At 38.7% G+C, this 16,666-nt stretch overlaps 3 protein-coding genes across 3 annotated transcripts; 1 reads left to right on the forward strand and 2 right to left on the reverse strand.

Annotated features, from left to right (window-relative positions):
- Positions 1–780: 780 nt before the first annotated feature.
- Positions 781–3,849, forward strand: LOC141907598 (snaclec bothroinsularin subunit beta-like). Its single transcript, XM_074797290.1, has 4 exons — positions 781–984; positions 2,418–2,579; positions 2,796–2,907; positions 3,671–3,849. The coding sequence occupies exons 1-4, from the start codon at positions 945–947 to the stop codon at positions 3,834–3,836; spliced, it is 480 nt and encodes a 159-aa protein (XP_074653391.1). The 5' UTR covers positions 781–944; the 3' UTR covers positions 3,837–3,849.
- Positions 3,850–4,744: 895 nt separating this feature from the next.
- Positions 4,745–7,528, reverse strand: LOC141907839 (E-selectin-like). The gene is made up of 6 exons (XM_074797582.1): positions 7,485–7,528; positions 7,259–7,352; positions 6,645–6,752; positions 5,882–6,019; positions 5,142–5,200; positions 4,745–4,894 (listed from the first exon to the last, which is right to left on the reverse strand). The coding sequence occupies exons 2-6, from the start codon at positions 7,305–7,307 to the stop codon at positions 4,745–4,747; spliced, it is 504 nt and encodes a 167-aa protein (XP_074653683.1). The 5' UTR covers positions 7,308–7,352; positions 7,485–7,528.
- Positions 7,529–8,890: 1,362 nt separating this feature from the next.
- LOC141907366 (acetylcholine receptor subunit alpha-like 1) lies at positions 8,891–16,666 on the reverse strand. Its single transcript, XM_074796985.1, has 8 exons — positions 16,542–16,666; positions 15,935–16,087; positions 15,321–15,458; positions 12,490–12,641; positions 11,885–11,929; positions 11,485–11,594; positions 10,996–11,179; positions 8,891–9,758 (listed from the first exon to the last, which is right to left on the reverse strand). The coding sequence occupies exons 1-8, from the start codon at positions 16,621–16,623 to the stop codon at positions 9,591–9,593; spliced, it is 1,032 nt and encodes a 343-aa protein (XP_074653086.1). The 5' UTR covers positions 16,624–16,666; the 3' UTR covers positions 8,891–9,590.

A 16,666-nucleotide genomic window follows, 5' to 3' on the forward strand; every position in this document is an offset into this window, starting at 1 on the left:
AGTGCTGGTGTGGCAAGTGAGGATCCACCAGGTGTCGCTAGTGTACAGTAAAATATTACTTACTGCGTCACAAACGTTATCATTCACCTACCTTCATTATCAGTAAAAAAACCTATACCACCTTATTGAGTTTGTAATAATGTTTTTTTACAACTTTTTACGAATAAATTCTTGTACGAGAACAGACTGATCCATATTCTAAACGTACACTGAAAATGAGTTATTCTTGCTGATAACTAAATCGGAGGAAATGTCTGACCTTGAACTACTTAAGATAGAGACTCAGAAAAGAGTCGGAGTCGGAGTCGAATTCTGCGAATAATTTTTTTGAAGAATCGTTAATTCTATTCATAATCAAGTAGCTCAACGTCAGACGTTTCCTCCAATTAAAACATAATGTCTCTACGATGCCATCAGGTTCGAATCCCTGCGAGTGAGGAACGTGGAAGAGTCTCACGATGTCATCAGGTTCGAATCCCAGCGAGTGAGGAATGTGGCAGAGTCTTGCGATGTCATCAGGTTCGAATCCCTGCCGAGGGAGGAAACGGTAGAGTCTCGCGATGTCATCAGGTTCGAATCCCCGCGAGGAAGGAACATGGCAGAGTCTCGCGATGTCATCAGGTTCAATTCCCTACAAATAACGCACGTCTGCCGTCGGTTTTATCTCATCGATAATATTTAATTTCATCGTTTACTTAAACTGATAGGAAACACAAACACAAAACCCGGTATTGTAGAATACAGTTGTTGTTTTTTCATTGGCGGGAAGCATCAAGATAACTCGTTCTTGCATTTGCAGGTGACGACGCATGGTTACATCAGCTACATACCGTTTGCATTCAACAATTTCGACGTCGTTACCTTAACAATCGAATCATCGGGATCTCAGGGCCAGGAATCACCGAGACTTACCTTTATTTTCTTGAAAATCATATACAGACCACATGGGAGCGGAATTGCTGGTTCTCTCGTTAGTTATAATCGGTAGGTATACCGACCAGTCATATTTAATTTAGGGGCCTAAAGATATTCTTAACGATTTATTGTTGTAATGATAATCGGTCCTGGAAACGGAGTCGGAGTACAGGGAGCCTATTTGTTTTTCTTCAACAATCTCAGCAGAAATTTCCATTCAAGCCCAGAATCGAAGTGAGCACCTTCAAAGCTTATTTAAATCAAGTTCATATAAGTTGGTCCGATGATACTGGTTCAAGTTCGGAATATTCCATAAACCAGCCCTGCAGGGTTCTAGTTAGAAATAAATAGTCTATAAAACCAGCCCCTGCAGGGTTCTAGTTAGAAATAAATAATCTATAAAACCAGCCCCTGCAGGGTTCTAGTTAGAAATAAATAGTCTATAAAACCAGCCCCTGCAGGGTTCTAGTTAGAAATAAATAGTCTATAAAACCAGCCCCTGCAGGGTTCTAGTTAGAAATAAATAGTCTATAAAACCAGCCCCTGCAGGGTTCTGGTTAGAAATAAATAGTCTATAAAACCAGCCCCTGCAGGGTTCTAGTTAGAAATAAATAGTCTATAAAACCAGCCCCTGCAGAATTAAAGTTAAATGTCACCCTGATATAAAACGCATATTTTATTTATATCGAACAGTTCATAATATTTCACAGCTCTACTACATATTAATAATAATAATGACAATAATAATAATAATAATAATAATAATAATAATAATAATAATAATATAATGTATTATAACTTATGACTATAGTTTCAATATGTGCTTTATCGTTATCAACATGTCAGACTACTCAATATGTATTCAAAGTAATTAGCTATAGTCAGTGGTCATCGATAATTAATTAATGTCTCTCAAACAATATGTCACTAGGTGTTAGTTTGTGAGTCCTAATGTCTACAACTTGTCTGACACATAGTTCTCACATTATACTCATGATTCTGTATATAAAGACTATGTAAAGTTATGATAATCATTCTCATTCCGGGATGCAATAAAGATTGTACATATAAGGTTTAACTGCCTCGTTGTTCCTGATGGATGGAATCCTGTACCGCTGGTGTAAATGCTAGTTCCCCAGCCAGCCCGCCGATACAACAACCAGCCGGTTACATAAAACTGGTTTATAAAACCAGCGTCTGCATGGTTTAAGTTGATATTGTATATCAGCCCAATCAAGGTTACAATCAAAATTTCAAAATTTACAATTAGATTCGGGGCGTGGTTTAAAGATCAACCAACCTCAAAACCAAAACCTCTGGGGTGATAGATAGAAGATCTAGAAAACCACCTATTGCGGTTTGATCTGAATCTGACCCGAAAACCGACCGTTTGGTCGATGGTAAACCCTCTAAATAAAACCAGTCGCGGACTTCAAATCAAAATCGATCAATATGACCAGTCTATGTAGGGTTTTAATTCGGAAAGTGGCCCGGTGTTTTAGGCGCAGGCCTTTCGGTGGTGACGGCGACGATTACGTGTAAAAGATACGACTTGACGACTTGTTACGAGGTGCGCGAGAACGTACTCGATTGGGACAAAGCCGAGAAAGACTGCGAGAAAGATGGCGGATACCTGGCCGTTATACCCGACGACGATCGCCAGGGTTCGTATAGTCATCTGTTTCATCATCAGAATTTATTGTTGTTTTTTTTTTTTATTATCTAAATCTAAATCAGTATATCAGTCTTCGTTTTTTTTCGCAAAATATTCCTCCAGACATTACGACAAAGTTGTGATCAAATCTCCTATCACTTCTGCGCCGGGAATCACTTTTATTTCCAGTCGCATTTGCGCATATTTTTTTTTCTTTCTCGATTGAATTTCGTGGCCGGTATCCTACAAAGCCATCCTCAATCCTCTTATTGGATCGGTTTGAAGAAAAATTACAACGCCAGATTCGAATGGGTGAACGGGGACGAATCGAAATACAGGTATTAGCATTATTGCCATAGGTCGATTGGAATCGGCCACTGGCAGTCTAGGGGTGTCGCAGTATTCTGCAATGACCGAAATTACGAAAAACATATTTTCGCACAACCGGGAATTCTTGTTACAGATCCACTTCTTAGGGCGCTACAGCGATCCTACAAAACGCTCATATTAGCACCGGTTAGATTTCTACCCTTGACTATCGACGTTCCTCGTAGTTCTTATTTCAAATATCTGCCCTACCCGTTACGCCATTTTACTTTCGACCGATTGACCGACGGGTTGAAACGCCATCTGACGGAATAACTGATGAAATAGCCGTATAAGTAATGAAATCGGAACTGATATTCATACGAACATTTTCTGATGAATGAAATACGGAATAAACGATCCAACAATAATCCATCCTTACAAGAATTATTGCGGGGATTTCACGCATTTATTCATAGTATACACGGATAATGCGTTAATCTCTTCCCGGACTCAAAATACGGAAGCCTGTTGGTGAAATACGAGTTTCTTTTCGACGATTCCTGAAGACGACTATTAGGATATAGTCGAAACGTTGAAGTAAACTACTATCTCGAAGTTTCATTTTCGGAGTTTTTATTATCATTGTTGGATTCTCTCTACATCGCGTCAACACGGATATAGTGTTCTACCAATCGTGAATACGCCGAAATCTCATATGTCACTGCCAGGCTTCCGTACTGACTTGCTAACTTTCCAGCGAATTCCGGAAGTGTCCGTTCATTTTTTTTTCAGAAATTGGCGTGACAATGCCGACCTGGAAATGATTTCGCGGTCACACGCCTACATATACAACGGCGTACTGGAAAACAACCAGTGTACCTGGGACGCCATCGACCCGGAATATCACCAGACTTTCTACATCTGCGAATTCAAGAATGGAATTCTGAACGTGCAATAAAATTCCAAATTGTTCGCCGTATACAATTGTTACTATATCTTCTCGTGTGGGAATTTTTGTATTTAATACGAATGGCAGGAGGGGAATAATTTATTATATGTATTTGCCTTTTAATTTCTAAATCAATTGAGATTTTGATACGTATCCGAGGAAGAAAGGCGAAAAATGACCCATAGAACTATTTACCTGTTATGAAACTAGTAGTAAGAGCTACCAGAAAATGTTTGGTATACAAAGATTGGGCATTGTAACAGAGTAATATGTGCCCGAAATCTGAAGGTCGAATTTAGGCCACGTATTTATTTACATAACCTAGTCGAACATTGCCTGTACGTACTTCCTATGAGCAGTAGAGAATATAAACGACTGTAAGACAACAGCGGAGTATACAGTTTCAACGGAAAGTCAAATGAAGAAATCCCACACTCCGAATTTAAAATTATACGATCAAATTTATTATTATGAAACGACAACGTTTCGGCTGTTGACTAACAGCCGTCTTCAGGTGGAATGACCAGAAAAACAAGGAACTTGTTTTTCTGGTCATTTTAACAGCGGAAAACTACGTGCGTATCCCCGGGCCTCTAAAGATTGGTTTTTGTAGTAAACTCAATCTTGTTCGACCTTTGTGTCGTTCGTTCACTGCACACACTTAGTCAAACGAATTCAATAACTTCTTTACTACATTTAGAGTAAATGAGAAAATTATTCAGAAAAAGAACATCGGGATTCGAGACCCCGACGTCAACGAAGATGAGCAGACCTTATCATCTAAACTCCGTGAGCAAGTATATTCTTTATGAATGAGTTATATTTTTTCCATAACCAAAACATATCGTTACGATGCATTTAAATATTTGACACGATTGCAAATAGTATTGATTAGAAGCGAAAATATTCGATCATTCTCATTGACAGCTCTTCGAGCAAATAGCGGGTAGCCTATTGGAGCATTTGTTATCGTTCCATTTACCAGTTGTGCGAACCATTTCCACACAACCTTCATACTGATTGCCTCCTCCATTATTCGGTTCGTCGGTACCCCAGTTAGTGTAACCCTGGAATGAACCACATCAAAATCTGATAGCGATAACCATGATTTGATCATTCGCCACGAAATGAATTCTTCGCGTGACACGATTTTTTTTCACGTTTTTGAAACTAAGCCTTAACGTATCCTATCTCGGACTTTAACTAATGGATGCGGTATTTTCGGAGGACGATTGTCGGCCAATATTTGAAAAGATGTATTGTTGGCCCGCTCAAAGTCTGGTCTCAAAAAAGGTGTATTCAATTATATCTGACCTTTTTCATCGTGGTCTTATATCCAAGCCATACTGTGTTGTGCTGTTTGGGTATAAGTCCTACAAACGAACGTACGTTATATATATATTTATCAGATTAACTCCGGCCGAACTGTGTGTTATTGTGGACAGCCATCGCCGCCAAAATGACATGAAAGTCGTCATGTGGAGGATAAATATAGTGAAATATAATGTCGTAACGTGGAGGACAACCTCGAGACGTGTAGGATCAACTCACGTCATCGTGGATAAACCTTCCAAGCCACCAGGTGGCGTGCTAGTCGGTTAGAACTAATTTCGGTGGAAATGCGCTGCGCATTTTTTCTAAGGTGGAGCGGAGGTAATTTAGCATAAGGCCACGTAGAGAAATACCCTTGTTTCTCGCCAGCCCTTTTTGGGAAAGTGACGAGGGCGGCAGGTTTTTACTTTTACCCCCTTTGCTAAAATAGAAGAAACATAAATTCAGGTGTTAACGACATTTAATTCGATCACGAAAAGAAAAGCCGAAATAGAGCGATCACCAAAGTTAGATTTTGTACACTCGGGACTAGAGGATTTCGATGAACTGAATCGTGTTGTTCTTCCCGTAACCGGTTTAAATGTAGTATTTCATAAACGGGTGATCGAGTTTGTTTATCGGGAGTTTTTACTTCAAAAATGAAACGAAACGAAAACCGATGGCGGCCCATATTATGATATGACGAATCAAAAACAGAAAAAAAACTTCGATAACTGTCTTACTTCTAACCGCCTTATTTTCCTCTGAGTTCTCAATATTGGCAAAATATGGAATACAATCTTTCTCCCTAAGAACAATGTGGGTGCATTTGTTTTGGCCGGCTTTTTTTCTCCAACCTTTAACACAACGACACGGCATCGCTGTAAAAAAACATGAAAGATCAGCAGCAAAAAGATGCAAATTTTTTTGAATTTTTTTGGGGGTAAAAGCTGTATAACCCCTGACCAAGTGACCTACAGTTATTTCTACTAGCTGGATAGCACGTTTTCTGTACGTTCGATTCCCTGGTTCGATCCCTGGTGAGGGTGGAACTTAATGAGGACTACGTACCACCAGCTATCCCGCTAGATGGCGTGCGTAACGGTGCGACAACGCCATCGAAATCTAGTTCATTCTCAATGAACTTTCATCTAGACTTTTTAGCCTCCCTCATCAGAAATTAGGCAAATCACTCATTTTGATAAACTCAGATGATCTCAAGGTTCGTATTTAAGGTGGTTTTTACTAATCATCATTCAAAGAATTTGAGAAATTATGGATAAACTTTAATTGAATACGAGAAGAAATGCGGGAGTAGTTGTCTGAGTGCACACTAGCGAACCTGGTGAATCCTCGATTGCCACAGTCGAACGTAGAGTCCTCATTTCATAGTTACTTCCTAATCGTTACGGTTTCAATAGACTCGTTTCATTAGTAAATCGCTTTGGTTTAGTAAACCCTAACAGTATTAGACCTATGGCAATAAAATAAGAAAATACCTCTTACCAACAAAATCTGGTCCACAGTGGTATTGTGCCTCTTGGTCAGAAGGCGACAGCTTGAAGCATTTCTGTCCAACTTGCTTCCAGCCACTTCCACAGCTACAGGCGATCACTAAGATAAAACAATGATGGCAAAACCCGCTGTAAACAATGAGCAAGTTGTTCCGAATCCTCCGAAGAACCCACTTGGTACTTAACGTCTATTTCAACCTGACTTGAGAGCAATCCGGGTGGCCTAGCTCAGTCAGTTTCGGTGGTACATACCTGATAAAAGTCTTATTAGGACCACAAATCACTGGCAGTCGACCTAAAACATCATTTTTTTTAATCCATTCTAAACTGCATTGAAGTATATCCAAAAGTCTGCATTAAACAGGGCTCATGAGAGAAAATCGACTGCATAATTTGAAAGGTTAACGATATGTCTCCATGCCTACCAACTGAAGTTTGGTGTGATATATATTGTTTAACTTTCATGGAGTTAAATTTCTTTGTTTAACCCCTTTTAGTGAAGACTTTTGGATATCATTCACTACAGTTTCAAATGGATTAAGTTGCCAGTCACTAACTGGCAACTTTGTTTCTTACAGGTTAGGCCTTTAAAGTTTGTGTATTTACCTGCAGTTGTAGAACCGACCAATAACAGAATCGACGTTAGAAGTTTCATCTCAATTCAACAAGTTACTTATTCACAATTCTTGCGTATCTAAAACTGGCATTGATAGAATAACTGAGTATGAAAATAAGAGCGTATAAGTTCCTTGTAACTGTTTTAGATTGCTTATAAAACAAATCGCTATATCCATTCATTAACTAGGTGTCCTGGGACCTCATTTCTACTTACGAGTTCCGACAGCGAATTCCCCGAGCGAACGCAACAACATTAGCTGTTCAAAATAAGGAAAAAGCTTGCAAATGTAATACAGGCGTGGTATCGATTTTACTTAAAAAACATCTGTCTTTAATATGCAAACACGATAGAATTATTTGGTACTTGATATGGGCAAATTTTCAGGAAGTGGCTTTTTATTAACAACACTGTGGATAGACTAGTCATCGAATAGTGCGTAGGTCCTGAAGGTGCAGCCCGGAGTCACGGTATAAAAAATCAGGGCCCGGTTTTATAGACTGGTATTACCTTTAACCCGGGGAATTGCCTTTATTTTCAATTGAGTTAGCCCCCGGGTTAAAGGTAATACCAGTCTATAAAACCGAGCCCTGAGTTAGTGACATAATTAATTGTTTTGCACTGTCGCATCCACTCAATTTTATGCAGCAAGATTTAATTTTCCCTTCGTCAATCGTTTACAGTTTAACCGCAATAAAACTAGCAAAGATAACCATTGATAATGATAAAACACTTTATCGGTTATATGTAGTGAATTATGATATCGAAAAAATAATATTAAGTCGTTAGATGTCTCCTCGAGTTTGTAGTTTATTTCGACGTTCTGACTAATTCTCATAGTGGTCTCATTCGAAGCAACAAACAACTAAAGTCCAACAGCTCGAACATTACCGTTATGAACTTTTCATTCGGAATATTTACTCGATTTAAGTGCGAAATCGTCAGCTTTCTGTTTGCTTTCGAACCCGCGTTCATACCAGATCAATACATATTTTCAATACAGTCGTTCGACATATACTTTCGCTGGAAACCGCACTCGATGTTCATGCTATCACATTGAGATCCTATGGTGTCGAATAACCACTTTCACGACCGGTTTCATAGAGAATGAAAGCCTCCATCTCACGATTAAGGGTTAGGGTTAGGATCAGCAGTCCGATTACATCTTTCTATTCAGAATAAAGTTGCTTTCCCGTTTTTGATGTTAATGATAGCAACGATAATAATCATGATAATAATTAAATTTGTATAGCCCGATAATTCCATGCCAAAAAAAACAAAGTTAAACTCAAATATGGTAATCATTTCTATTGTTTTTTGTGGGATTCTCTACAAACTCGATACTGCAACGTACATTAACTATAGTTAAATATCTCGAACGCTACCGGACGAAGAACAATCGTCGAAAATAGGCTCTTCGCAGTTTTCAGGTACCACGAACCACCATGAACTTTCCAAACGGGATATTTACTTAAATCAATTAAGTACCCGGTGCGGCTTTGTGTTTGCTTTCGAACATGTGCAATATCATATATTATTTCCAATGCATTTCAGCGGCTAAATACTTGAAAACGCAATCGGAGTTCAGCCAGTTCTGGTACCGGGTGTACCTCGGCGGGGTTTGAAGGTGCTGAATTCAACAAGAGACCCAATAAGACGAGTTAAAACTTCGCAATGAGTCACGAAAGAAGAGTAAAGTACAGGTACCACAACCACGAAACCGAAATACTTAAAACACTAAAAACCGTGACGAAAGGGATGACGAAGGATTTTAGTGAAAAACCGAAAATTCGTATTTTGATAAATCTATAAATTTTTCAGCTTCGTGACTGTGCGAACGATATCTTAACAGATCCAATAACTCTGTTATTGTTTATCGCCACCGGTGAGGGCACTGAACAAAACACGAGATTACTAGGGGTGCCTAGCGGAGGACTCGACCTTCCCTTTCGCTTATAGTTCTATGTTAAGATGATGTGCTCGTCACGCCGTCTGGTCTTAGTACTTTAACTTCGATAAATCAATATAATCAATAATAAATCATTATCCCAAAACAACCTCCAAAATAAAAAGCAAGTTTAACTTCTAATGAATTCAATGTTTTTATCTTTTTATTTTTACCCGCCACCGCAATCATTTTGAGTCAATCAAATCCATATCAACGTATAATAAAAAACGGCCTAATTTGTATGAATTTCAGGCCCAGTCGCGCGGCTTTGAGTTAAATTTCAGTCATTTAAGTTGAGTACATCTTTAATTCTCCGAGTCTAATCTTGACCCACTACGGTGGAACCGGATCCAGAGGTTTCATATTACAAATATTTAACTTTTAATTTCTATTTTAAACTCAAGCGAAATGTCGGGAAAAGGTTCGGGGCAGCATGAGTAAGTAATTTCGTTTCTGGTTATATTAAGCGCAAGTAGCGAATATCTCTTATCTAAACGATAATTGCTCACATCGATATTTTGACTGCGCAGTTTCACATCCACCTGAAATAAAATTTGAAACAATACGAATAATCAGAATAATTAGTTGTGAATCACATTAGAAACGTCTATTAATGAAGGTTTCAGCAAGTAGCCTTGAAACAAACCATATACAGTTATTGTCGTGTTAAGTGTGGATGATCAGTTTTTGTAAGCGTTCTGATAAAATGTCTAATATCTGGTGTTTGTAGTTCATTTTCAATTAGAAATGTCTCAGGTGAAGCACTGAACACATGTGAAGTGTGGACGATCAGTTTTTGAAGGTGTGCTGATAAAATGTCTAATATCTGGTGTTTGTAGTTCATTTTCAATTAAAAATGTCTCAGGTGAAGCACTGAACACATGTGAAGTGTGGACGGTCGGTTTTTGAAAGTGAGCTGATAAAATGTCTAACGTCTGGTGTTTGTAGTTCATTTTCAATTGGAAATGTCTCAGGTGAAGCACTGAACACATGTGAAGTGTGGACGATCAGTTTTTGAAAGTGAGCTGATAAAATGTCTAATGTCTGATGTTTGTAGTTCATTTTCGATTAGACATGTCTCAGGTGAAGCACTGAACACATGTGAAGTGTGGACGAACAGTTTTTGAAAGTGAGCTGATAAAATGTCTAATGTCTGGTGTTTGTAGTTCATTTTCAATTAAAAATGTCTCAGGTGAAGCACTGAACACATGTGAAGTGTGGATGACCAGTTTTTAAAGTGTGCTGATAAAATGTCTAATGTCGGGTTTTTGTAAATATGTAGTTCATTTTCAATAAAAGGGGAAGTCCTGAACATAATCGGGGAATTTTGAGTAGGGCGGCGTGGGGAATCCAAGGACTGGTTGTACATACGTATTAGGTACATGGCTTTAAGCGATGTAGGCATAACGCATTTACGGTTTTACGGGAATTTTCGGGGAAGATTTTGAAAATGAATCATTCTCTGAGCTATACAGTGATTCTAGAAAAAGAAACGACAGCATTAATTCGCGATTTTTACTTCCTTGAAAGTGTTGTCTTGGCAAAAATAGGGAAAGTGTGGACAATCACTTTTTTTAAGTGATAAAACGTACATGTCTGCTGTCTGTGGTGTTTAGAGTGTCAATTAGAAATGGGATGAAATGAGGTCGAAGGTCACCTACATTCCCAATGCGATATATCAGGTAACATAATCAATTGATGTTTATATGTATTCGTGTACGAAGTAGATTATGTTATTTTCATATCAATTGAAAAATGATTTTTAACGATAGTCAATACCTTATTTCCGTCGTAGGTCCATGACCCGAGTTTCACTTTACAGAGAGCTATGTTTTTATCATCTACGCCACCAAATAGGCTGATCAGACGTACAGGGGGAGCCCAGAATACCGTACCATCGTGGCTGACCATCGCTAGCGTGTCTGTCTTCTTAACCAAGCCACCAACATTACCGATATAACCGCTACAAATAAATGACATATACTTGAAAAATTTGAGTTTGTTTTACAAAAGACTTAAGACCAAAAGTGGTCTTAAATCTTAAGACTGATCTTAAGTTGTTAGATTGGCTATAAAACTAAGTTGGTCTTAGACCGGTCTTAAGTCTAAGCCTTGACTATGGAACTGGCCCCCAAATTCTAAAATATGTCAATATCCCGAGGACACCATCTGCAGTACTATAGTTTTTTCAATGAATATCACCGATTTTCAACAATTTTCCAATCCCTAGGACGGATGAGAATCCTAACCGGATTATATTCAAATTACCTGTTGTACATTTCAATATCCGGGGTCCAGATGTAACGTGTCGGTAGCCTGACTAATCGGATGCCACCGTATTCTTTTGGATCCCACCGTAATCCAAAGTCGTTCCATTCCTGAAGATCATCAAAAAATGCATATAGATATGCATATTTTAACGTTTAGTTCTGACCACATGACGTGTGGACGATAAGTTTTTAAAAGACTTCCGATAGATTTCAAATGCCATGTGATTGAGGGAGTGAGGGGCCCATGTGGCAGATTAAAATCCTTATCACTAATGAACAATCAATGCTGCAAATAGTCTGGCGAAAATTAGCGCATTTTGCAGTTAAATCAACCCAAGAGTCGAATTTCAACCAAAGACTGTAGAACTTGGGTCTAGATTGATAGATTCAATACCTACCAGATCTAGCCATCCGTTGAACGATGCGACGGAATTTTCCACGTCCTACAAAAAATGTAAACATGTATCAGGATTATAGACGAATTTGAAACTAAAATCAGATATGAAAGTTGTAGATGAACCTAATTCAAATAATTTGATATTTTTTCATTTGATAAAGCGTAATTGATAACTGAACGACCAAAAGAGATATTTTAAACGAACTTTGGTTGTTAACATTTAGCAACTATTGCTTCAGAATTAACTAATATGTTGTAGCTAAATTTTCAGGTAAAATGACAAAAATGGTACCCGATAATTAATCTATAATTTTCATTAATTAAAGAGATTATTCACTCTCCCTTTTTGATCGACCCTACTTTGGCGCGGATTCGAACTTGATGGCTTCGACGCTGCTACGGCACGAAACCTTGCTTAACGCATAATTTAGCCCGAGTTATTACACTTCTTATCTCCGTCGAATATCCGGCCTAATAAAACTGGCAATCCGAGCCTACATATCAGGCCGGAATAAATGCAGTGGCTGAGTTTCGCGCCCGATCAGGTTCGAATCCCTGCCGAGGGTAGGATGAGTTGTGGATCGGTACAAACTGATGTCTACTCACTACTTGATCGATGTGGATCAGACTGAAGCCGATTTTCACCGTTACCGCGTCTTCGACATCTTTCACTGGTCGAACGTACTTCTTTATCGCGGAATAATGCTTTCCCAACAGGTCGTCAATCAGCCTGAATTCATCCGGGGCTCCTTTCGAGTCTGATCAAAAGTTTAATCAAAGTCATCTTAGCATTTTAAGGGAAATTTAAAATGATGAAAAATCATTGTTATGAATTGATTGATTTTGATTGATTTGAACACTTTATTTTTCAAATATAATTTACAGTATAGTGTACAAAGCATAATATAAAATACAGTAAATTAGACCTGGAGGGGCCTGTAGAAACTAAGGAATAGTTTGTATAAAACAGGTCCCTCAAAAGCGAAAAGAAAAAAAAGAGAAATGCAATAAAGAAAATAAATTGTCTACACGTGATGGCGTTCTAAGGAATGCAGAAGCATCCTCGATGAGGGTTGGAGCAGGCAAATTTTTTAGCCAAATTACCGTTTCTGATATTCCATTTTCTAGTTAACCATACACGATCGTGCCCGGGGGTTTGCTTCCATTTCGATTTTCAGTTTAAAAGCTCTAAAGGCAGTAAATCCAGTAAATCTGGCATTTTTAAAGAGAAATTGTACATCTTTCGGAAAAGCGTGGGACGCTCACGGGTGGGGTCTAAAATAAGTCACTTTCCGCTTTGATACCTGGCCATCCAATCCGAACACATCAGGGAAGTAAAATCATGAACCATTTTCTTCTTCGAAATCTAATAAAAAGGACCGTCGAATTCCCCGTACGAAGGGAGACTATACTCTTGAAAAAAAAGGACAAGCATGAATTCACAATGAGCGTGTATGGATGATTAATAATGTCCATGCGTCTCACCTGATACTTAAAACCGGTATATTTTGAAAGATTGCAAATAGACTAATGGTAGCCTTAGAGAAGTAACAAACAGTTTTAAAAAACTAACCATAAAGATACCATTATAAGAACCAGAGTACAAATAGAAAAGGGAATCTTTCCAGCTAATCGAGGACTAAACATTGTAAATTGTATCTATTCTACATTTCCTAATTGACACAGCCCTATACAGCACAAAGCGGCCGCGGACAAACAATTTTTGATCGATCACAAAATCGTCACCCGATGCTTCGACCGTAGTACGAGGGTCAGGACTTTCCCTCGGCAACATATCTAGATCCCATGTTTTGGGAAGTATACCCATCTACGAGTGGTCTTATACTGAATCGGATCTCCCACACAGTTTTTGAGATGCTTACCCGCAAATAGCGAAGACAGGACGAGACAGAAGACTAAACCGATTGCCGCTGCCATATTCTAATTCGTCGCGCAGAAACAGCCCGTATTCAATGAGTTCATGAATAACGTGTTGTATACTGGCAGCGGTAAATGTGTCAATCATACATAATTGCTTGACATTAAATACTTGATAGGTTTGCACCAATTATAAATATGTATTTGCAATAAATGCTTATGTTGTTATTTCTGCCGCAAAAAGCTGATATTTGGTTATTCAAGACAAGTCATAGACCTGACACTCAGTTACGATACACCCAACCGACCGATCGACGGATTTGATGAACTGACGGACGGACGAACCGATAAAATGACCGATGGAATGACCCTCCTATACGGAATGACACCAACTCACGTATACAATCTCCGATATAGATGAACAGGGGGACATTAGACATTTTATCAGCACACTTTCAAAAACTGATCGTCCACACTTCACATGTGTTCAGAACTTCACGTGAAACATTTTTAATCGAAAATGAACTACAAACACCAGACATTAAACATCTTATCAGCACACTTTCAAAAACTGATCGTCCTCACTTCGCTTGTGTTCAGAACTTCACATGAGACATTTCTAATTGACAATGTACTACAAACACCAGACGTTAGACATTTTATCAGCACACTTCCAAAAACTGATCGTCCACACTTCACATGTGTTCAGTGCTTCACCTGAGACATTTCTATTTGAAAATGAACTACAAACACCATTTATTAGACATTTTATCAGCTCACTTTCAAAAACTGATCGTCCACACTTCACATGTGTTCAGTGCTTCACCTGAGACATTTCTATTTGAAAATGAACTACAAACACCATTTATTAGACATTTTATCAGCTCACTTTCAAAAACTGATCGTCCACACTTCACATGTGTTCAGTGCTTCACCTGAGATATTTCTAATTGAAAGTGAACTACAAACACCAGATATTAGACATTTTATCAGCACACTTTCAAAAACTGATCGTCCACACTTCACATGTGTTCAGTGCTTCACCTGAGACATTTCTATTTGAAAATGAACTACAAACACCATTTATTAGACGTTTTATCAGCTCACTTTCAAAAACTGATCGTCCACACTTCACATGTGTTCAGTGCTTCACCTGAGATATTTCTAATTGAAAGTGAACTACAAACACCAGATATTAGACATTTTATCAGCACACTTTCAAAAACTGATCGTCCACACTTCACATGTGTTCAGTGCTACATGTGAGACATTTACAATCAAAATGAACTACAAACACCAGATATTAGACATTTTAACAACCAGGACCCACTTCCACAGTTACGAGTTAGAGTTAACATCGAGTTTAAATTAGTTCATTTTCGATGAGTTAACTCATGAGTCAAATCGGAACTCGGAGCCTGATTTGAAGAAAATGATCAGACACTCTTCATTCGTATTACAGCAGTAAACTTCTGGAGAGGGGATGACGTCGGACTCCTGTCTTGCTTCCTATAACGAATCTATAGACAACGACAGATAGAAATAGATTTCATACTTACTGTGTAATTCGACTGTGATAGCTCGTTGCTGTAAGTCTCCAGTCAGTTCGACCTCAGCCGTACACGTATAGATTCCGTTATCGGCTTCGGTCATATTCTTTATACTCAATCCTTTATTATCGATCTGATATCTGTCACCTGGTTCAAAATAGTATATTCATATGAAAAACATGAACTAGACTTCACGTCAAATAGGATTCAGTCATGAGAATTTTTTTTGTACGTCGACCTACCCGGTCAGTAGCGCGGGGTTTTTGTAGAGAAGGTCACGCCGAACAACCCATGAACCACCCATAATTCGAAAAGGCCCGCATTTGGACAACGAATTTCAAAGAAAATCGGATAAAATCTTTGGCCCGTCCTATAAACTCCAAGACTATTAGGCCTACAGCCGCTTAACAGGACTAGCCACAGGGAGCCTCGAAGAACGAGCGTTATGCCGTCAGATTTTGATGCTTAACTTTTGAGCGTTGTTTCAAAAATGACCCTACACTGAAAAGCCCTGCATTTCAAGGAAAATGAAGTGCTTTTAAATCAGTCGTTAATCAACGAAACGACATGATCAGACAATCGGGACCGAGCAATCAGATGATACCGCCAGCGGATAGACTTACCGATAATAATTGGTCGTCTGGGACTGTTCTCATTTTTACGGTAAGACCACATGACCTGCGGAGCCGGCGAACCGCTCACGACGCACCTGATCAACCCGTCCTGGTTAATAGCCGGACGCTGTTCCCTCGGGCAATCATCCCACGTTATTTTCTCTGCAATAAATATCAGAATCAAATTTAAGGTACAGACAATAGTCAGTCAAGTCTACTGATGTGAACCTATCAACTATAGGTTGTTGAAATATGAATATAATCGAAGACGCCTAGAACAAAGTTAAATGTACAAATTTAACTCGTCGGAAGTCACACGTTTTATTTAAACACTATTTCGGATCCATTGAATTTTCAGCGAGTTCGAATAGTAAGTAAATGCAAAACTAGGAGGGTAGTTTAATAAGAGGTGTCGTACTAAATTCGTAAAGAGAATAAGTCACAAATATGCCGTCTAAACCTGGGTGTCAAATCAGCGTAACATAAAGACAAAATAGTACTTTAGTCAACTTGACATACGAGATTTCGCTACTAGTGCATAGAAGATTCAGCGGGCAAACTAATTAAAATCTAGTTAACTGTGATTGGATACTGAATTGATATATTAAAACCTTACTATAGATGAATAACTCTTTTTGAGCCTCGGTCGTGACGCCGCCGAGTAACGAGCGACACTTATACGTGCCGCCATCGTCCATCGTGACCGGGTAAAATATCAGTTTCAGAACGGTCAGCTGTCCC

This window comes from Tubulanus polymorphus, chromosome 6, assembly GCF_964204645.1.
Source record: "Tubulanus polymorphus chromosome 6, tnTubPoly1.2, whole genome shotgun sequence".
Taxonomy (NCBI): Eukaryota; Metazoa; Nemertea; class Palaeonemertea; order Tubulaniformes; family Tubulanidae; genus Tubulanus; species Tubulanus polymorphus.

What these genes read in the sequence shown, in the direction of transcription:
- LOC141907598 (XM_074797290.1), top strand. Translation starts at nt 945, where the DNA reads ATGGGAGCGGAATTGCTGGTTCTCTCGTTAGTTATAATCG. An exon ending in TCTCTCGTTAGTTATAATCG is followed by an intron (nt 985 to 2,417) that starts GTAGGTATACCG and finishes CCGGTGTTTTAG; the next exon opens with GCGCAGGCCTTTCGGTGGTG. An exon ending in GGGGACGAATCGAAATACAG is followed by an intron (nt 2,908 to 3,670) that starts GTATTAGCATTA and finishes TTTTTTTTTCAG; the next exon opens with AAATTGGCGTGACAATGCCG.
- LOC141907839 (XM_074797582.1), bottom strand. Translation starts at nt 7,307, where the DNA reads ATGAAACTTCTAACGTCGATTCTGTTATTGGTCGGTTCTACAACTGCA. An exon ending in CTGTGGACCAGATTTTGTTG is followed by an intron (nt 6,020 to 6,644) that starts GTAAGAGGTATT and finishes GTTTTTTTACAG; the next exon opens with CGATGCCGTGTCGTTGTGTT. An exon ending in ATAAGACCACGATGAAAAAG is followed by an intron (nt 4,895 to 5,141) that starts GTCAGATATAAT and finishes GGTTCATTCCAG; the next exon opens with GGTTACACTAACTGGGGTAC.
- LOC141907366 (XM_074796985.1), bottom strand. Translation starts at nt 16,623, where the DNA reads ATGGACGATGGCGGCACGTATAAGTGTCGCTCGTTACTCGGCGGCGTC. An exon ending in TCAACGGATGGCTAGATCTG is followed by an intron (nt 11,595 to 11,884) that starts GTAGGTATTGAA and finishes GATGATCTTCAG; the next exon opens with GAATGGAACGACTTTGGATT. An exon ending in GGACCTACGACGGAAATAAG is followed by an intron (nt 9,759 to 10,995) that starts GTATTGACTATC and finishes ATTTTATTTCAG; the next exon opens with GTGGATGTGAAACTGCGCAG.